The following is a 22,600-nucleotide window of genomic DNA, read 5'->3' as shown; positions in this document are numbered from 1 at the left end:
AGAAACATGAATCAATTCTGATCTGTACTGTGGTTTTCATATTATGTTTCTGTTGTGTGTTGCCTCCTCAGTCTTACTTGTTGGTGATGGAGTGGTCGTCGTAACTGGACAAAATGTAAAGTCTTTGGAAAAGAGAAAGAAAAGTTACAACTGAATAAGTTCAAATGTAGCCATAAGCATCTGTGTTCACCTTGTAATACATGGGAAGAGAGTAAGATCATTTGAATTGTACTGTAAATGTTAAAAGACGTGAAACAAATAATTACTCATAAAAAAGGTTGTAGCCAAAATCAGAGTATAGTTGATCATTGGTCTTATAAAACTATTTGATAGAGCTGCTTACTGTATTGGTCAACAGGCTGACATTGCTGTCCATCAGCAGGGATGGCATTGATGCATCCACATGTGTTGGAGGTGATGTTGTCACAGGATCCATACATGAAACACTGGTCACATGACCAACGATACTGATCCTCACATCTGCACTGGTAACCACTGCTGCTCAGAGAGCAAACTGGAGACAGAAAATATAATGAAAATCATGTAAATAATGTGAATATTTAACCCATTTCCAAGACGTAGCATTTATTTAAACACATTGACAACATGAAATGGTGCCAAGTTTTGAAACTCCGTTGAATTTACAAGATTTAGAAAATAAATGACTTTGTGCTAAATCTTACAAATAAAAATAAATCAGGACTCATTTGTCTAATGCATCATTTATCCTATATGTCTACCAGGATTTAGATCAGTTAGTAGTGTACACATGGAGAAAAAACTTTCATTTCTAAATAGCCAATATCTTAAATATCTGGACTAAGATTTTACAACTATGCAAAGTTTCAAAACAAATTGGACACACACAAGGTCATCAGATAATGCTGAACAGTCCAGACAGATACACGTCCCCTGAGTTCACATGTACTGGTAGGACCCGTCTGTAAACCCAGGTAAAGCTACAGCATGAATGAGATTAGGTTGTTTAAATCTAAAGAAAACATGTGTTTGGAGCTGCCACTTACATTATGCATAATGGAAAACATTGAGGATCATGATTAGAAGCTGGTGCATTTTCAAGTTAGTTCTCTTTATATTAAAGGCTCAGTGAGTAAGATTTAGGTGAAAGGGATCTAATGGCAGAAATTAAATACAAAATAATCCTATTGATGTTTTCACTAGTGTTTTCATCTAAATTTGACCAGTTGTTGGTTTTACACTAGAATGAACCCTTTATACTTAAATACATTATATATTAACATTGGGAGCTGGTCCTCTCTACAGAGGCTGCCATGTTTTTTACAGTAGCCCAAAGTGGACAAACTAAACACCTTTTGAGTTTTTATGACAACTAAAGGCTTACACAGGTTGTCTTTCATGTTTGGAAGGGGAAGGTGAGGTGAGGTGTTTTCAGCTGCAACATGAAACTTCACCACTAGATGTCAGTAAATTCTACACACTGATACCAGAAATGCTATGTGCTAAAACTGATTGCAGTGAATGACGATGGCTGTAATTGTCCTCATAACCTTATCATGGATCTTATTACATGACAAATTCTGAGATTAATAAAGGGTCAAATAAGTCTTAAACTATAAAGTTCTTTTATTTGAGCTGAAGAGATATTGGAAGCACAATGAATTCAAGGTGTAGTAACCTTTCCACATTCCCTGTAAAGTGGCAGAATGTGTTCACACTAAACCAGTGACTAAGGTGTAATTGTTACCTGTAGAGATGTTCATGCCAGAGACTTTTGTGTTTGCTGGCTGGCTGACTGGGTAGCTGATGTTTCCCAGTCGGTCTATCACTGTAACGTCTGTGGTGTTCAGCTCAATTGTAATAACATATTCATAGAGAACTGGAGAAGCTGCAGACACAGAAAAAAGAAACATTAAAATCTGTTGGAGCAGATGTTGAATTAAAAGGCTATTTGAAAACCAACCACGAACAACAGTTGTTAGTGTTGGTAAAGTAAAATCTGATATATGAGGATATACTACAGACAAAAATGTAGGACATTTGTAAAATTATTTAAAATCACTGACTTGTTACAGTTGGTGTTGCAGCTGTTGTAGTGGTCAGATTTGTTGTAGCAATAGGTGTGGAATCTGCAAAGATCATTTTACAAACACATCAATTATTCATCCTCAGATTATTAACTGTAAGGTTTCAGCCAAGTTAGGTTATAGCCGTAAATTAAACGCTAACTAAAAATTGAACACTAACCACAATGTACTAATAGAGACCACTGTAACCATGATTGTTCATTCATACATTCACCAAGCTTCACTTTATTAGGAACACTGTACTATTACTGGGTTGAACCTTTGTTGTTGGAACAGGTAGTTGTTGAATACTTACTTGTTACCACTGCTGTTGATGTTACTGTTGTGGTGTTAAAACGTGTTGTAGCCGATGTTGAATCTGGGGAAATGTACAATTAAGTATATTTCACTGTGGTTAAGACAAATGTCAAGTTAAGTTAAATCCATAAAGATTACTGTATGATTTTAATCAGTGTTTTCCTTATATCTAAAAAAACACCACTTGTTTTTGGTGACAGTTAAATCTATAAAATGAGGATAAATTACAGACAAATATTAAGGACATTTTGAAAAAGTGTTGTGAGATTATTTGAAAGCACTGACTTGTTACAGTTGTTGTTGCAGCCGTTGTGGTGTTCAGATGTGTTGTAGGTGTTGAATCTGCAAAGATCATTTTACAAACATGTAATTTTCCTAATGAAACATGGGAATAATTCATGCTCAGATTATCTGTTAAATTTATCAACCATTCAAATGTTGCATTCATCCATTCACACATGCATTAAAAAGCGCTACTATATGTTGCATTTTTTCTTTCACACTACATTCACACACTGAGGCAAATTGGGGTTCATTGTCTTGCTCAAGGACACGATCAAATGCATACTGAAGGAGCCAGGATTGAACAGCCAACCGTCTGGTTCGTGGACTACCCGCTCATGAAGTCAAACACTGACCCCTGTTATAACATAGTGGGACACTTACTTGTTACAGCTGTTGAAACTGTTTTAGTGTTCACATCTGTCGTAGTGACCATTTTCCAATAATACAACAGAAACTGTTATTTAAGTCTAGATCACTTTTTTTTTTCATTTTCAAGCAAATATATGTTGAAAAGAGCCTTACTAATGATTATTTCAAACTACTTTGGTTACTACAGTTGCTGGGTTAGTTGCGGGTTTAGTCGTGTTCAGGACTGTCACATTAACAGTTGGTGTGTCTGAAAAGTATAAATATGTGTTTTATTGACAGTAAAAGACAAAAGTACTTCGGCTTTCAGTGTAGGATTCTCTCACAGAGACACTGATAAATTCATTTAACCAGTCTGCACAACAACTTGGTGGATTGCTCTTTTGTTGGATGTCCTGTGCACAGTAACTTTATTCAGTGCTGCTCCTAGGGGCCATAGACAGCAGCTTGCTGAGTACCCCGGGGAAAGAGGGGGCAGGTGCGGTCGACAAAGCTTATGCAACATCAAATGGCAGTGATTATCGTGTATACCCACACACACACACACACACACACACACACACACACACACACACACACACTTGATAATAATACATACCTGTTATGGCTGTGGTGGTTGGTGTTAAGAATGCTGTAGTATTCCTAGTTGTTGCAACAGTTGTAGTTGTTACTAAAACAAGGAAGTGATGAAACACGAAAAGACATCACGACAAGGAACATTATGAAAAACTCTGTCACACAGACTTAATCGGAGTGAACATGGCTGAGAGAGGAAGAAAAGGTGACTCTGTGGCCTTTACGAATTTGGTGTGGCATTAAAACAGTTTTTAAGCATAAACACAAGTCTGAAATAAGATTAAGTCGTTCATACCAACTGGAGGAGTTGTTGATGGACAAATCAAGACATCTGTATGAAAATAGAAAACATTAAATTCAGGTCAGTTAAAGGTAAGTGAGGCATGAAGAGTTTTAAAAGAGACTTTCAGCTTCTTACCTGTCAGTGGCTGACATTGCTGTCCATCAGCAGGGATGGCATTGATGCATCCACATGTGTTGGAGGTGATGTTGTCACAGGATCCATACATGAAACACTGGTCACATGACCAACGATACTGATCCTCACATCTGCACTGGTAACCACTGCTGCTCAGAGAGCAAACTGAGACAGAAAATATAATGAAAATCATGTAAATAATGTGAATATTTAACCCATTTCAAGACGTAGCATTTATTTAAACACATTGACAACATGAAATGGTGCCAAGTTTTGAAACTCCGTTGAATTTACAAGATATAGAAAATAAAGGACTTTGTGCTAAATCTTACAAATAAAAATAAATCAGGACTCATTTGTCTAATGCATCATTTATCCTATATGTCTACCAGGATTTAGATCAGTTAGTAGTGTACACATGGAGAAAAAACTTTCATTTCTAAATAGCCAATATCTTAAATATCTGGACGAAGATTTTACAACTATGCAAAGTTTCAAAACAAATTGGACACACACAAGGTCATCAGATAATGCTGAACAGTCCTGACAGATACACGTCCCCCTGAGTTCACATGTACTGGTAGGACCCGTCGTTAACACAGGTAAAGCTACAGCATGAATGAGATTAGGTTGTTTAAATCTAAAGAAAACATGTGTTTGGAGCTGCCACTTACATTATGCATAATGGAAAACATTGAGGATCATGATTAGAAGCTGGTGCATTTTCAAGTTAGTTCTCTTTATATTAAAGGCTCAGTGAGTAAGATTTAGGTGAAAGGGATCTAATGGCAGAAATTAAATACAAAATAATCCTATTGATGTTTTCACTAGTGTTTTCATCTAAATTTGACCAGTTGTTGGTTTTACACTAGAATGAACCCTTTATACTTAAATACATTATATATTAACATTGGGAGCTGGTCCTCTCTACAGAGGCTGCCATGTTTTTACAGTAGCCCAAAGTGGACAAACTAAACACCTTTTGAGTTTTTATGACAACTAAAGGCTTACACAGGTTGTCTTTCATGTTTGGAAGGGAAGGTGAGGTGAGGTGTTTTAGCTGCAACATGAAACTTCACCACTAGATGTCAGTAAATTCTACACTGATACCAGAACTGTGTGCTAAAACTGATTGCAGTGAATGACGATGGCTGTAATTGTCCTCATAACCTTATCATGGATCTTATTACATGACAAATTCTGAGATTAATAAAGGGTCAAATAAGTCTTAAACTATAAAGTTCTTTTATTTGAGCTGAAGAGATATTGGAAGCACAACTATGAATTCAAGGTGTAGTAACCTTTCCACATTCCCTGTAAAGTGGCAGAATGTGTTCACACTAAACCAGTGACTAAGGTGTAATTGTTACCTGTAGAGATGTTCATGCCAGAGACTTTTGTGTTGTTGCTGACGCTGACTGGGTAGCTGATGTTTCCCAGTCGGTCTATCACTGTAACGTCTGTGGTGTTCAGCTCAATTGTAATAACATATTCATAGAGAACTGGAGAAGCTGCAGACACAGAAAAAAGAAACATTAAAATCTGTTGGAGCAGATGTTGAATTAAAAGGCTATTTGAAAACCAACCACGAACAACAGTTGTTAGTGTTGGTAAAAGTAAAATCTGATATATGAGGATATACTACAGACAAAAATGTAGGACATTTGTAAAATTATTTAAAATCACTGACTTGTTACAGTTGGTGTTGCAGCTGTTGTAGTGGTCAGATTTGTTGTAGCAATAGGTGTGGAATCTGCAAAGATCATTTTACAAACACATCAATTATTCATCCTCAGATTATTAACTGTAAGGTTTCAGCCAAGTTAGGTTATAGCCGTAAATTAAACGCTAACTAAAAATTGAACACTAACCACAATGTACTAATAGAGACCACTGTAACCATGATTGTTCATTCATACATTCACCAAGCTTCACTTTATTAGGAACACTGTACTATTACTGGGTTGAACCTTTGTTGTTGGAACAGGTAGTTGTTGAATACTTACTTGTTACCACTGCTGTTGATGTTACTGTTGTGGTGTTAAAACGTGTTGTAGCCGATGTTGAATCTGGGGGGAAATGTACAATTAAGTATATTTCACTGTGGTTAAGACAAATGTCAAGTTAAGTTAAATCCATAAAGATTACTGTATGATTTTAATCAGTGTTTTCCCTTATATCTAAAAAAAAACACCACTTGTTTTTGGTGACGGTAAAATCTATAAAATGAGGATAAATTACAGACAAATATTAAGGACATTTTGAAAAAGTGTTGTGAGATTATTTGAAAGCACTGACTTGTTACAGTTGTTGTTGCAGACGTTGTGGTGTTCAGATGTGTTGTAGGTGTTGAATCTGCAAAGATCATTTTACAAACATGTAATTTTCCTAATGAAACATGGGAATAATTCATGCTCAGATTATCTGTTAAATTTATCAACCATTCAAATGTTGCATTCATCCATTCACACATGCATTAAAAGAGCGCTACTATATGTTGCATTTTTTCTTTCACACTACATTCACACACTGAGGCAAATTGGGGTTCATTGTCTTGCTCAAGGACACGATCAAATGCATACTGAAGGAGCCAGGATTGAACAGCCAACCGTCTGGTTCGTGGACTACCCGCTCATGAAGTCAAACACTGACCCCCTTGTTATAACATAGTGGGACACTTACTTGTTACAGCTGTTGAAACTGTTTTAGTGTTCACATCTGTCGTAGTGACCATTTTCCAATAATACAACAGAAACTGTTATTTAAGTCTAGATCACTTTTTTTTTTCATTTTCAAGCAAATATATGTTGAAAAGAGCCTTACTAATGATTATTTCAAACTACTTTGGTTACTACAGTTGCTGGGTTAGTTGCGGGTTTAGTCGTGTTCAGGACTGTCACATTAACAGTTGGTGTGTCTGAAAAGTATAAATATGTGTTTTATTGACAGTAAAAGACAAAAGTACTTCGGCTTTCAGTGTAGGATTCTCTCACAGAGACACTGATAAATTCATTTAACCAGTCTGCACAACAACTTGGTGGATTGCTCTTTTGTTGGATGTCCTGTGCACAGTAACTTTATTCAATGCTGCTCCTAGGGGCCATAGACAGCAGCTTGCTGAGTACCCCGGGGAAAGAGGGGCAGGTGCGGTCGACGAAGCTTATGCAACATCAAATGGCAGTGATTATCGTGTATACCCACACACACACACACACACACACACACACACACACACACACACACACACACACACACACACACACACACACACACACACACACACACACACACACACACACACACACACACACACACTTGATAATAATACATACCTGTTATGGCTGTGGTGGTTGGTGTTAAGAATGCTGTAGTATTCCTAGTTGTTGCAACAGTTGTAGTTGTTACTAAAACAAGGAAGTGATGAAACACGAAAAGACATCACGACAAGGAACATTATGAAAAACTCTGTCACACAGACTTAATCGGAGTGAACATGGCTGAGAGAGGAAGAAAAGGTGACTCTGTGGCCTTTACGAATTTGGTGTGGCATTAAAACAGTTTTTAAGCATAAACACAAGTCTGAAATAAGATTAAGTCGTTCATACCAACTGGAGGAGTTGTTGATGGACAAATCAAGACATCTGTATGAAAATAGAAAACATTAAATTCAGGTCAGTTAAAGGTAAGTGAGGCATGAAGAGTTTTAAAAGAGACTTTCAGCTTCTTACCTGTCAGTGGCTGACATTGCTGTCCATCAGCAGGGATGGCATTGATGCATCCACATGTGTTGGAGGTGATGTTGTCACAGGATCCATACATGAAACACTGGTCACATGACCAACGATACTGATCCTCACATCTGCACTGGTAACCACTGCTGCTCAGAGAGCAAACTGGAGACAGAAAATATAATGAAAATCATGTAAATAATGTGAATATTTAACCCATTTCCAAGACGTAGCATTTATTTAAACACATTGACAACATGAAATGGTGCCAAGTTTTGAAACTCCGTTGAATTTACAAGATTTAGAAAATAAATGACTTTGTGCTAAATCTTACAAATAAAAATAAATCAGGACTCATTTGTCTAATGCACCATTTATCCTATATGTCTACCAGGATTTAGATCAGTTAGTAGTGTACACATGGAGAAAAAACTTTCATTTCTAAATAGCCAATATCTTAAATATCTGGACTAAGATTTTACAACTATGCAAAGTTTCAAAACAAATTGGACACACACAAGGTCATCAGATAATGCTGAACAGTCCTGACAGATACACGTCCCCCTGAGTTCACATGTACTGGTAGGACCCGTCTGTAAACGCAGGTAAAGCTACAGCATGAATGAGATTAGGTTGTTTAAATCTAAAGAAAACATGTGTTTGGAGCTGCCACTTACATTATGCATAATGGAAAACATTGAGTTTGATGATTAGAAGCTGGTGCATTTTCAAGTTAGTTCTCTTTATATTAAAGGCTCAGTGAGTAAGATTTAGGTGAAAGGGATCTAATGGCAGAAATTAAATACAAAATAATCCTATTGATGTTTTCACTAGTGTTTTCATCTAAATTTGACCAGTTGTTGGTTTTACACTAGAATGAACCCTTTATACTTAAATACATTATATATTAACATTGGGAGCTGGTCCTCTCTACAGAGGCTGCCATGTTTTTTACAGTAGCCCAAAGTGGACAAACTAAACACCTTTTGAGTTTTTATGACAACTAAAGGCTTACACAGGTTGTCTTTCATGTTTGGAAGGGGAAGGTGAGGTGAGGTGTTTTCAGCTGCAACATGAAACTTCACCACTAGATGTCAGTAAATTCTACACACTGATACCAGAAATGCTATGTGCTAAAACTGATTGCAGTGAATGACGATGGCTGTAATTGTCCTCATAACCTTATCATGGATCTTATTACATGACAAATTCTGAGATTAATAAAGGGTCAAATAAGTCTTAAACTATAAAGTTCTTTTATTTGAGCTGAAGAGATATTGGAAGCACAACTATGAATTCAAGGTGTAGTAACTTTTCCACATTCCCTGTAAAGTGGCAGAATGTGTTCACACTAAACCAGTGACTAAGGTGTAATTGTTACCTGTAGAGATGTTCATGCCAGAGACTTTTGTGTTGTTGCTGACACTGACTGGGTAGCTGATGTTTCCCAGTCGGTCTATCACTGTAACGTCTGTGGTGTTCAGCTCAATTGTAATAACATATTCATAGAGAACTGGAGAAGCTGCAGACACAGAAAAAAGAAACATGAATCAATTCTGATCTGTACTGTGGTTTTCATATTATGTTTCTGTTGTGTGTTGCCTCCTCAGTCTTACTTGTTGGTGATGGAGTGGTCGTCGTAACTGGACAAAATGTAAAGTCTTTGGAAAAAGAGAAAGAAAAGTTACAACTGAATAAGTTCAAATGTAGCCATAAGCATCTGTGTTCACCTTGTAATACATGGGAAGAGATTAAGATCATTTGAATTGTACTGTAAATGTTAAAAAGACGTGAAACAAATAATAATTACTCATAAAAAAGGTTGTAGCCAAAATCAGAGTATAGTTGATCATTGGTCTTATAAAACTATTTGATAGAGCTGCTTACTGTATTGGTCAACAGGCTGACATTGCTGTCCATCAGCAGGGATGGCATTGATGCATCCACATGTGTTGGAGGTGATGTTGTCACAGGATCCATACATGAAACACTGGTCACATGACCAACGATACTGATCCTCACATCTGCACTGGTAACCACTGCTGCTCAGAGAGCAAACTGGAGACAGAAAATATAATGAAAATCATGTAAATAATGTGAATATTTAACCCATTTCCAAGACGTAGCATTTATTTAAACACATTGACAACATGAAATGGTGCCAAGTTTTGAAACTCCGTTGAATTTACAAGATTTAGAAAATAAATGACTTTGTGCTAAATCTTACAAATAAAAATAAATCAGGACTCATTTGTCTAATGCATCATTTATCCTATATGTCTACCAGGATTTAGATCAGTTAGTAGTGTACACATGGAGAAAAAACTTTCATTTCTAAATAGCCAATATCTTAAATATCTGGACTGAGATTTTAGAACTATGCAAAGTTTCAAAACAAATTGGACACACACAAGGTCATCAGATAATGCTGAACAGTCCTGACAGATACACGTCCCCCTGAGTTCACATGTACTGGTAGGACCCGTCTGTAAACGCAGGTAAAGCTACAGCATGAATGAGATTAGGTTGTTTAAATCTAAAGAAAACATGTGTTTGGAGCTGCCACTTACATTATGCATAATGGAAAACATTGAGGATCATGATTAGAAGCTGGTGCATTTTCAAGTTAGTTCTCTTTATATTAAAGGCTCAGTGAGTAAGATTTAGGTGAAAGGGATCTAATGGCAGAAATTAAATACAAAATAATCCTATTGATGTTTTCACTAGTGTTTTCATCTAAATTTGACCAGTTGTTGGTTTTACACTAGAATGAACCCTTTATACTTAAATACATTATATATTAACATTGGGAGCTGGTCCTCTCTACAGAGGCTGCCATGTTTTTTACAGTAGCCCAAAGTGGACAAACTAAACACCTTTTGAGTTTTTATGACAACTAAAGGCTTACACAGGTTGTCTTTCATGTTTGGAAGGGGAAGGTGAGGTGAGGTGTTTTCAGCTGCAACATGAAACTTCACCACTAGATGTCAGTAAATTCTACACACTGATACCAGAAATGCTATGTGCTAAAACTGATTGCAGTGAATGACGATGGCTGTAATTGTCCTCATAACCTTATCATGGATCTTATTACATGACAAATTCTGAGATTAATAAAGGGTCAAATACAGTTTTAAAATTAAAGTTCAAAGTTTGAGAGGACTTCCGGTGTCATGGCGGAGTGAGGACGTCTTCTGGAAACTCTCCTCACCTATTTCATATTTTATTTGTTAGAAACACGTATTTAGTTTAAAGTCGCGTCGCATTCCTTTACTTAAACCTCCTACTCCATTAATCGTTTCTGTCTGACCGGTAAATATGTCAAACAAAGCCGGGAGAGGTAAACAAGCTGGCAAGAATGATCAGGCCATGCCGCCCGAAGCCGGTGCTAGCAAGCAAACGTCGGGCAGTGCTAGCTTGGAGCTAACGCACGGGGCACTGAAAGAACTGCGAGATGGCATCAAAGAGGATGTGGCTGCGGTGAGGGACGAGATATTATCAGAGCTACGTTCATCTGTTTCGACCCTCCAAACGACCGTCTCCATGCATGTTGAAAAATTTGCAGGCATCGAAACCTCTCTGACGGACGGAGCTTGAAACTTCCCACACCGCACTGCAAGCTGAAAACTCCAAGCTACACGCTAAACTGGACACTCTGGAAAATTTCTCGAGGAGGAATAATATAAGGGTGACTGGTCTGGAGGAGAAAATTGAAGGAAACCACCCCTCTGCCTTTATAGAAAAGTTCCTGACCGAGGTGTTTGGAGAGGACAGTTTCACTCGCCCACCTGTGGTGGACCGTGCCCATCGCACTCTGAGACCGCCGCAGCCGACAGGTCCCCCGCGGGCTATGGTGGTGCGCATGCATTACTACCAGACGAAGGAGCAGATTCTGCGGATGTCGTGGGAGAAAGGGCAGCTGAAATACCGAGGAGCAAAGATCAGCTTTTACCCCGATCTCAGCGCGGACCTACTACGTAGAAGAACCGCGTTCCTCCCAGTCAAGAAACAGCTCCGGGAGGCGGGAGTGAAATACTCTCTGCTACACCCAGCAAGGCTCCGGTTCCTTTTAAACGGAAAGAAGTACGAGTTTGAAACCCCAACGGAGGCGGCTGCTTTTGTCAAGGCCAAGATTCTACCAGCGGTGACATCAGAAAACGACGGAGAGTGATGGTATGTAGGCTCACTACAGCCAGTACAAGACTGTGACAATGTAACCCAATCTATAGCGTGAGGACACACTCCGTGAGACAAATGTAAGCTAACGTTACATCAAAATGCACAGTTGTCTACGTTAATGCTACTTCAGAATTTATAATGCCCTGTGTTCTATATTTCAATTCTTTCCGTATTTTTTATTTATTTTCTTTTGAATGGGCCAATCTGGGAATAGTAGCCTGCCCTAATTATATTGGAATATTAAAGCTCAATGGCCTGTTTGTAGAAGGTGGGATGTTTGATGGCAAAATGTGTCAGGCAGAATATAGCCTCGTGACAAACACCAGGCAGATATGTTATCAAAGGAGGTAAACAACATAATAATTGACTCTTTAAACGTGTTTCGTTATCCTCTGTTAGATGAGGAGAGTTAGGTGCAAGCGTTGTTTAGCTAAGATGCACCTTTTTGCACTTGTTTTCTGGGGTTTTAATGCACTTAGTTTGGGTAAGTGCTGGGGGAGGGGGGGAAGCATCCTTTTTATTTTGCTGTCTTTTTGTAATGTAATGTACACGTCGCATTTTTATTTTTTATTTTTTATGTCTTACTCTTATCTATGGCCATCCTTTTTTATTGTGACACTCTTTGTACTACATAGCGCAATGTTCTGTCTTCCTGCCCTATATATGCTAGTACAGCACAACTCTGTAAAGTATGAGTACAGTTAGGAATAGTGGTAGAAAAGTGAAGTTCATCTCTTGGAATGTGAAATCGCTAAATCACCCCGTGAAGAGGAACAAGGTACTGGCACATTTAGGTCAACTTGGGGTAGGGGTAGCCTTCCTCCAAGAGACACACCTACGAAGGGCAGATGTTTTGGGTATTCAGAGGAGTTGGGTGGGGAAAGTCTTTCATTCCAAGTTCAACGCTAGGGCCAGGGGCGCAGCTATTCTTATACACAAAAGTGTTACCTTTGATAGTGATCAGGTAATTGCAGACACGAATGGCCGGTTTGTCATAGTCACCGGTCAGCTTTTCAATAAACCTGTTATCCTCGCCAGTGTATACGCTCCAAACTGGGACGACAGCGCTTTTATTAACTCTTTTTTCTCTACTGTCCCTGGGATCAATAGCCACCACTTGATTGTTGGGGGTGACTTTAATTGTGTTCTCTGCCCCAGTCTTGATCGGTCTTCTACCAAACATGCACCACTGTCTAAAATGGCCACAGCTATTAGTACCTTTATTGAGCAGTATGGAATGGTTGACCCCTGGCGTTTACACTTCCCTACAGGAAAGGCTTTTTCTTTCTTTTCACCAGTTCACCATACGTTTTCCAGGATTGATTATTTTATTCTAGATGCCCGGCTTATACCCTCTTCTAGCCTTCCCACTTACCATAGTATAGTTATATCTGATCACGCTCCCCTATCCTTTGAACTAGATTTCCCTGATCATCCTGCCCCATATAAACAGTGGCGCCTGAACCCTCTTCTACTCTCTGACAGCGCTTTTGTAAAATTCATCCAAACCCACATACAAATTTTTATTGAGACCAATGCATCACCGGAGGTATCTCATAGCACCATATGGGAAGCGCTGAAAGCATACTTGCGAGGCCAAATTATTGGCTATGCCTCAAATACCAAAAAGGCGAGGATGGCCAAATTGAAAGAGCTTTCTGTCAAAATTTCACAGCTGGACAATCAGTATGCCTCAACGCCTACTCCAGAACTTTATCAAAAGCGGATTCACCTACAGACTGAGTTTGATCTAGCCTCCACCTCAGCAGCAGAGCAGCTGTTATTAAAGTCCCGACATTCGTTTTACGAGTTTGGCGACAAAGCAGGCCGGCTTCTTGCTCACCAAGCCCGCCAAACCGCAGCCTCACGCCAGATAACTCAAATCAAGACCACCTCGGGTTCAGTGACCACAGACCACAAGGAGATTAATGATGCTTTTGTAGCGTTTTATACAAATTTATACTCGTCTGAATGTGACGATGAGGCTTTCGATTCAGAGTCGTTTTTTCGGAATTTGAACCTACCAACCCTTGAGGACTCTCAGAAAGATGCCTCGACTCCCCCTACGCTGGAGGAGGTTTGTGATGCCATTAAATATATGCAATCTGGCAAATCCCCTGGACCAGACGGGTTCCCAGTGGAGTTCTTTAAGAAATTTGCAGAAGACTTATCCCCAATACTACTATCAATGTTTAATGAATCATTTTCAATTGGCCATCTCCCTGAAACCCTGAACCAAGCCTCCATCTGTCTCCTACCTAAAAAGGACAAAGACCCCTTGTTGTGCGGGTCTCACAGACCGATTTCCCTTCTAAATGTGGACTGTAAAATTCTCGCTAAGTCCCTTGCTCTGCGGCTTGAAAGTGCTCTTCCCAAGCTGGTGCTACCTGACCAAACCGGATTTATTCGAAGCAGACATTCCTATTCTAATATCCGTAGGCTGTTCGATATTATTTATACTACCACCAGTTCGGATGATCCTGAGCTTGTAATATCCTTAGATGCAGAGAAGGCGTTCGACCGGGTGGAGTGGGAATATTTATTTATGACCATGAGGAAATTTGGCTTTGGTGATGATTTTATCTCCTGGGTTAAATTGTTGTACGCCTCTCCCTTAGCCTCTGTCCATACTAATGACTCTCACTCAAAATATTTCCCACTACATAGAGGCACGAGACAGGGCTGTCCTATGAGTCCTCTGCTTTTTGCTCTGGCGATTGAACCGCTTGCGGCTTCTATTCGTCAATGCCAGGCAATTGAAGGGATAACTCGAGGGGACACGACACACAAGCTCTCGCTTTATGCCGATGATTTACTTTTGTACATTGCTAACCCAGTATATTCTTTGCCGCACGTCCTGTCTACCTTGGAACGATTTGGAAAGTTTTCAGGTTACAAACTGAATTTAGAAAAAAGCGAACTTTATCCCATAAACAAAGCAGCTCTCGATATCCCGGCCACAGCCTTCCCATTCAAGAGAGTGTCTTCCCATTTTAAATACCTTGGGGTGGTGGTGCCGCGGTCTTTTCACAAGTTATATAAACTAAACTTCACACCGTTATTGGATCGATGCAGGCAGGACATAAACCGCTGGCGCACATTACCCTTATCATTAGCTGGCCGGATTAACCTAATCAAGATGAATGTTCTTCCTAGGTTTCTGTATTTGTATCAATGTATTCCGATTTTCATTCCTAAAAAACATTTTTTTACACTGGACCAAATACTATTTGCATTTATATGGGATGGAAAGGCCCCCCGTATTCGCAGAACTTTTTTACAAAGGCCGAAAAAGTTAGGAGGAATGTCAATGCCTAATTTTCTTCACTATTACTGGGCCTGCAATGTTCAAAAGGTCATAATGTGGGCTAATAGTGGTGCAGATGTGGACGCTCCCGCTTGGGTTGAATTGGAATCTTTTAAATTGCAACTCCACTCACTGGTCACGGCTCCTTTACCGCTTAATTCTGGTTCTTTCAAAAACCCTGTAGTTGCCAATACTTTGAAGATCTGGGTACAATTTCGGAAGCATTTTGGCTTGCAGAGCGCATCAATACAGGCTCCTATTCTGGCAAATCATCTTTTCACCCCTTCCAAGTCAGATCTGGCCTTTCGGGCCTGGCATGGCAATGGGATTAGACTTGTTAAGGATCTATATGTTAACAAGGTGTTCGCTTCATTCGATCAACTGTCAGGGAGGTATGCGTTGCCCGTTCCCATTTTTCGATACCTACAGATTAGGCACTTTGTACAAAGGGGTTACCATCCTTTCCTGCACAACCCCAGCACGCCCTTAGATAGTCTCCTAGGATTCAATGCCAGTCTCAAGGCGCCATTTCCCGGATTTATGGGGAAATTGATGCGATAAACCCACAGTCTCTGAATAACTTAAGGACACTTTGGGAACAAGACCTAGGCCTGTCATTTGCTGATGGTCAGTGGGCTTCAATCCTTGGCCGGGTTCATTCCTCCTCCCCCTGTGCTAGGCACGGTCTAATACAGTTTAAGATAGTTCATCGTCTCCATTTCACCAAGGAGAAATTAGCAAGAATATACCCTAATACTGATCCTACATGTGACCGATGTAAGCTAGCTACTGCAACCTGGCTACACATGTTTTGGCTGTGCTCGAGCCTCCAAACATATTGGGAGAAAATCTTTGGATCGCTGAGTGACATCTATGGCATGACGATTGAACCTCAACCTGTAATTGCACTCTTTGGGGTGATGCCCGAAGGCACAGTGTGGCCGGTTGGCATGCATGTTGTGATCGCCTTTACCACTCTGTTAGCTCGGCGCCTTATCCTCCTTAACTGGAGGAGGCCGGTGCCACCATCTCATACAAGATGGCTTAAAGAGATCATGTTCTATTTGAAGCTTGAAAAGATTAAATATACACTGAGGGGAGTTGCAGATACATTTGAAAGGGTATGGAGGCCTTTTCTTGCATACTATGACAATTTAACCCAAATAACAGACTGGGAGGATTCATAATTCCTTTGGTATAGCACAGTGCTGATGTACTCAGTTTTATAAGGAGTGTACATTACATGTTTAATTATTCACTGTTTTTGTTTTGTGTGTTATTTACTCAACATTGTATACAGATGTTTATTTAAATATTTGGTGGTGTGTCTGTCAAGGGGATGCTGGGTTGGGGTGGGGGGAGGGCACATGGGAAGGGAGTTATGTAGGATGTATTTCAAATGTTGACTGTGAATTATCCATGTAAAATTCCAATAAACAGAAGTTGAAAAAAAAAACTATAAAGTTCTTTTATTTGAGCTGAAGAGATATTGGAAGCACAACTATGAATTCAGGTGTAAGTAACCTTTCCACATTTACATGAAATTGTGAGAGATGTGTTCACACTAAACCAGTGACTAGATTGTAATTGTTACCTGTAGAGATGTTCATGCCAGAGAGACTTTTGTGTTGTTTTGGCCCTTTGACTGGGTAGCTGATGTTTCCCAGTCGGTCTATCCTGTAACGTCTGTGGTATTCAGCTCATTTGTGACAACATATTCATAGAGAACTGGAGAAGCTTGAACACAGAAAAAAGAAACATGAATCAATTCTGATCTGCCCACTGTAGTTTTCCATATAATGTTTCTGTTGTGTGTTGCCTCCTCAGTCTTACTTGTTGTTGATGGAGTAATTAAGTAGTAACTGGACAAAATGCCAAAGTCTTTGGAAAAGAGAAGAAAGGATTTACAACTGAATAAGTTCAAATGTAGCCATAAGCATCTGTGTTCACCTTGTAATACATGGGAAGAGATTAAGATCATTTGAATTGTACTGTAAATGTTAAAAAGGCGTGAAACAAATGTGAGGTACTCATAAAAAGGTTGTAGCCAAAAATCAGGTATAGTTGATCATTGAGTGTTATAAAACTATTTGATAAGGCTGCCTGTGATAGTCAACAGGCTGACATTGCCAATCCATCAGGATGGCATTGATGCATCCACATGTATTTGGAGGTGATGTTGTCACAGGATCCATACATGAGAACACTGGTCACATGACCAACGATACTGATCTCCATCTGCACTGGTAACCACTGCTGCTCAGAGCAAACTGGAACAGAAAATATAATGAAAATCATACTCAAATATTAGCAGATATTTAACCCATTTCCAAGGCGTAGCATTTATTTCTTTTCATTGACAGCATGAAATGGTGCCAAGTTTTAAAGCTCGTTGATTACAAGATTTAGAAATAAATGACTTTGTGCACAAATCCTGAAATAAAATAAAATCAGGACTCATTTGTCTAATGCATCATTTATCCTATATATGTCTACCAGGATTTAGATCAGTTATTAGTGTACACATGGAAAAACTTTCATTTCTAAATAGCCAATATCTTAAATATCTGGACTAAGATTTTACAACTATATACAAAGTTTCAAAACAAATTGGACACACACAAAGGTCATCAGATAATGCTGAACAGTCCTGACAGATACATCCCCTGAGTTCATGTACTGTTAGGACCCGTCTATAAGCTTAGGTAAGCTACAGTATGAATGAGAGAGGATTAGGTTGTTTAAATCTAAAGAAAACATGTGTTGGAGTGCCACTTACATTGCCATAATGGAAGAAACATTGAGGATCATGATTAGAAGCTGGTGCATTTTCAAATTAGTTCTCTTTATATTAAGTATATTGAGTAAGATTTAGGTGAAAGGGATCTAATGGCAGAAATTAAATACAAAATAATCCTATTGATGTTTTCACTAGTGTTTTCATCTAAATTTGACCAATTGTGGTTTTTACACTAGAATGAACCCTTTATACTTAAATACATTATATGTTAACATTGAGGCTGGTCCTCTCTCTGCAGAGGCTGCCATGTTTTTTTACAGTGGCCCAAAGTGGACAAACTAAACACCTTTTGAGTTTTTATGACAGCTAGGCTTACACAGGTTGTATATTTCATGTTTGGAAGGAAGGTGAGTGAGTGTTTCAAGCTGCAACATAAACTGCCACTAGATGTCAGTAAATTCTACACTGATGCCAGAAATGCTATGTGCTAAAACTGATTGCAGTGAATAGCGATGGCTGTAATTGTCCTCATAACCTTATCATGGATCTTATTACCATGACAAATTCAGAATTAATAAAAGGGTCAAATAAGTCTTAGAAGCTATAAAGTTCTTATTTGGGCTGAAGGATATTAGGCTTCATAATTCAGGTGTAATGAAAAGAAGCCTTTCCACATTCCCTGTAAAGTGGCAGAATGTGTTCACACTAAACCAGTGACTAAGGTGTAATTGTTACCTGTAGAGATGTTCATGCAGAGACTTTGTGTTGTTTGCTGACACTGACTGGGTAGCTGATGTTTCCCAGTCGGTCTATCACTAATAACGTCTGTGAGTGTTCAGCTCAGTGTAATAACATATTCATGAGAACTGGAAGGAAGCTGCAGACACAGAAAAGAAACATAGATCAATTCTGATCTGTACTGTGGTTTCATATTATGTTTCTGTTGTGTGTTGCCTCCTCAGTCTTACTTGTTGGTGATGGAGTGGTCATCGTAACTGGACAAAATGTAAGTCTTTGGAAAAAGAAGAAAAGTTACAACTGAATAAGTTCAAATGTAGCCATAAGCTGTGTTCACCTTGTAATACATGGGAAGAGATTAAGATCATTTGAATTGTACTGTAAATATTAAGACGTGAAACAAATAATAATTACTCATAAAGGTTGTAGCCAAAATCAGAGTATAGTTGATCATTGGTCTTATAAAACTATTTGATAGGAGCTGCTTACTGTGTTAGTCAACAGGCTGACATTGCTGTCCATCAGCAGGGATGGCATTGATGCATCCACATGTGTTGGGGTGATGTTGTCACCCAGGATCCATACATGAGCTTACTGGTCCACATGACCAACCTTGATACTGATCCCTCACACATCTGCCTGGTAACCACTGCTGCTCAGAGAGCAAACTGGAGACAGAAAATATAATGAAAATCATGTAAATAATGTGAATATTTAACCCATTTTCCAAAGTATGTATTATTTAATATTACATTTGACAACATGAAATGGTGTAAATTTGAAACTCCGTTGAATTTACAAGATTTAGAAAATAAATGACTTTGTGCTAAATCTTACAAGTAAAATAAATCAGGACTCATTTGTCTAATGCACCATTTATCCCTATATGTCTACCAGGATTTAGAATCAGTTAGTAGTGTACACATGGAGAAAAACTTTCATTTCATGTCAATATCTTAAATATCTAAGGACTAGAATTTTACAACTACTTCAAAGTTTCAAAACAAATTGGACACACACAAGGTCATCAGATAATGCTGAACAGTCCCTGGATACCGTCCCCTGAGTTCACACATGTACTGGTAGGACCCGTCTGTAAAACGCAGGTAAAGCTACAGCATGAATGAGATGAGTTGTTTAAATCTCGAAAACATGTGTTTGGGCTGCCACTTACATTATGCATATTAGAGAAGCATTGAGATCAAAGTTAGAAGCTGGTGCATTTTCAAGTTAGTTCTCTTTATGTTAAAGGCTCAGTAGTAAGATTTAGGTGAAGGGGATCTATTGGCAGAATTAAATGCAAAATAATCCTATTGATATTTTCCATAGTGTTTTCATCTAAATTTGACCAGTTGTTGGTTTTCACTAGAATGAACCCTTTATACTTAAATACATTATATATTAACATTGGGAACTGGTCCTCTCTACAGAGGCTGCCATGTGTTTTACAATGCTTAAAGTGGACAAACTAAAGCACCTTTTGAGTTTTTATGACAACTAAGGAAGCTTACAGGTTGTCTTTCATGTTTGGAAGGGGAAGGTAGAGGTGGTGTTTTCAGCTGCAACATGAAACTTACCACTAGATGTCAGTAAATTCACACTGATACAGAAATGCTATGTGCTAAAACTGATTGCAGTGAATAGCCCAGTAGCTGTAATTGTCCTCATAACCATATCATGGATCTTATTATGACAAATTCTGCAGGATTAATAAAAGGGTCAAATAAGTCTTAAACTATAAAGTTCTTTTATTTGAGCTGAAGAGATATTGAGCTTGCAACTGAATTCAAGGTGTAGTAACTTTTCATTCACTGTAAAGTGGCAGAATGTGTTCACACTAAACCAGTGACTAGTGTAATTGTGTGCCTGTAGAGATGTTCATGCCAGAACTTTTTATTGTTGCTGACGTGACTGGGTGGCTGATGTTTCCCAGTCGGTCTATCACTATAAATCTGTGGTGTTCAGCTCAATTGTAATAACATATTCATAGAGAACTGGAGAAGCTGCAGACACAGAAAAAGAAACATGACTCAATTCCTGATCTGTACTGTGGTTTCATATAATGCTGTGTGTGTTGCCTCCTCAGTCTTACTTGTTGGTGATGGAGTAGTCGTCATAACTGGACAAAATGTAAAGTCTTTGGAAAAAGAAAGAAAAAGTTACAACTGAATAAGTTCAAATGTAACCATAAGCATCTGGTCACCTTGTAATACATAGGAAAGATTAAGACATTCAAATTTATAATGTAAACATTAAAAGACGTGAAACAAATATCAATTACTCCTAAAAATGTTGTAAGCCAAGGCAAAGGTATGTTTGAGTCGTGGTCTTATAAAACAATTTGATAGAGCTGCTTACTGTATTGGTCAACAGGCTGACATTGCTGTCCATCAGCAGGGATGGCGATGATGCATCCACATGTGTTGGAGGTAAGTGTTGTCACAGGATCCATACATGAAACACTGGTCACATGACCAACGATACTGATCCTCACATCTGCACTGGTAACCACTGCTGCTCGGAGAGCAAACTGAGATAAAAAAAGAACATTTACTCGAGATAAAAAAAATTCGAAACTATATATATAACTAATTATATCACATTAAGACTGCAATTAAAAAAAGGGTTTATCTTTTTAACTACTTGCCCTACTTTTGTATCTGAGCTGCTCTCAGGAATCTTGCTACCAACTGTGGTACCAAGACAAACAATAAATAATTAACATTATGTATGAAAGTGGGAGAACACACATATATGTTCAGTCTTCCCTGATATATGAACATTGATTTGTTTTCTGCTACCTTAGCGTTGCTTCAATGAGAACAATGAATATGGCCCAAAGTGAATGACCATAGGCTAACGGACAATTCCCATCAACATTTAAATCGTTTTAACAGGTAGATATTATTAACACTAAATGTTTGCTACAATTTTAATTAGTTTTTATTAAACAAAGCAAACTGGACAAACAAACATAGATCAGACTTTTTAAAGAACAAAGTGTGGGTATGAGGGGCTTAGCATTTTGTGACCATGTAGGAACTGTCGGGTTATATCTTTACATTTTACGGTCTTGATGTTATGATTTGGTGCTTAAAATTGAACTGAATTAAATAACATTTATTTTAGTTCATTAATTTTTTGCCATGGATTTTTGTGAAGCACTTTGTTACCTTGTTTAGATGAGTGCTATACAAATACATACAAAATAAAGTTATATTCAGAGCATGACATTTTAGAAACAACTGCACCAAGAATGTGTGTGCAGATGTTTTTCCTACCTGTAGAAATGTTGACATCGGAGATTTGCATGTGGTTGATGCTGATGGGGTAACTGATGTTGCTCAGAGTGGTCCTCAGTGGATTTATTAGTCCAACATCTGAGATGTTCAACTCAACAGAAATGAGGTATGTATAAACAACTGGAGGAGCTACAGAAGATAACAGAGCGATATGGGAAACTTAAGTTAGCTTCTTCATGGTAAAAGAAAAAACATGTAAGCTCTAATCAAATGGGTCATAAGTAAACATGATTCTTGATCAAATGATCTGATTTCATCGAGTAGCATCTACTCTGCCAAGAAACAAAAACAAAAATATGGCAAAAGTGTTTGATTCAGAATAAAAACATCAAGATGATGTTAAAAGGTAAAAGTGCACATTAAATAAGCACAGAATAAGCATTTAAAGTTCACCTGTCTTTGGCTGGCAGTACTGCCCATTGGATGGAATACTGTTGATACAACTGCACGTGTCATTAGTGATCTCATCACAGGCTCCGTATGTAGCACAGTCCATAGACGACCAGACGTACTGGTCCTCACATCTGCACTGGAAGTTGCTGCCATTTAGGTAACAAACTAAACACACAAAAGCAAAAGAGAAAAAATATTGAAGTCA

At 38.5% G+C, this 22,600-nt stretch overlaps 1 protein-coding gene across 1 annotated transcript in view; it reads right to left on the bottom strand.

Annotated features, from left to right (window-relative positions):
* LOC118099825 (uncharacterized threonine-rich GPI-anchored glycoprotein PJ4664.02-like) overlaps positions 1-22,600 on the bottom strand; it is a 49,767-nt gene that overhangs the window by 17,627 nt on the left and 9,540 nt on the right. The window contains 21 exon segments of the mRNA XM_047338182.1: positions 2,046-2,108; positions 2,362-2,424; positions 2,649-2,705; positions 3,613-3,684; positions 3,886-3,921; positions 4,009-4,173; positions 5,379-5,519; positions 5,699-5,761; positions 6,015-6,077; positions 6,307-6,363; positions 7,341-7,412; positions 7,614-7,649; positions 7,737-7,901; positions 9,118-9,258; positions 9,353-9,397; positions 9,624-9,794; positions 16,817-16,908; positions 20,793-20,837; positions 21,155-21,230; positions 21,982-22,131; positions 22,396-22,560. Of these exon segments, the coding sequence (XP_047194138.1) occupies positions 2,046-2,108; positions 2,362-2,424; positions 2,649-2,705; positions 3,613-3,684; positions 3,886-3,921; positions 4,009-4,173; positions 5,379-5,519; positions 5,699-5,761; positions 6,015-6,077; positions 6,307-6,363; positions 7,341-7,412; positions 7,614-7,649; positions 7,737-7,901; positions 9,118-9,258; positions 9,353-9,397; positions 9,624-9,794; positions 16,817-16,908; positions 20,793-20,837; positions 21,155-21,230; positions 21,982-22,131; positions 22,396-22,560 (1,938 nt within the window).

The sequence above is a fragment of the Hippoglossus stenolepis genome, chromosome 20, assembly GCF_022539355.2.
Source record: "Hippoglossus stenolepis isolate QCI-W04-F060 chromosome 20, HSTE1.2, whole genome shotgun sequence".
NCBI classification, from domain to species: domain Eukaryota; kingdom Metazoa; phylum Chordata; class Actinopteri; order Pleuronectiformes; family Pleuronectidae; genus Hippoglossus; species Hippoglossus stenolepis.
The sequence above is the reverse complement of the archived record's forward strand: the minus strand, read 5'-3'. Positions and strand labels throughout refer to the sequence as shown.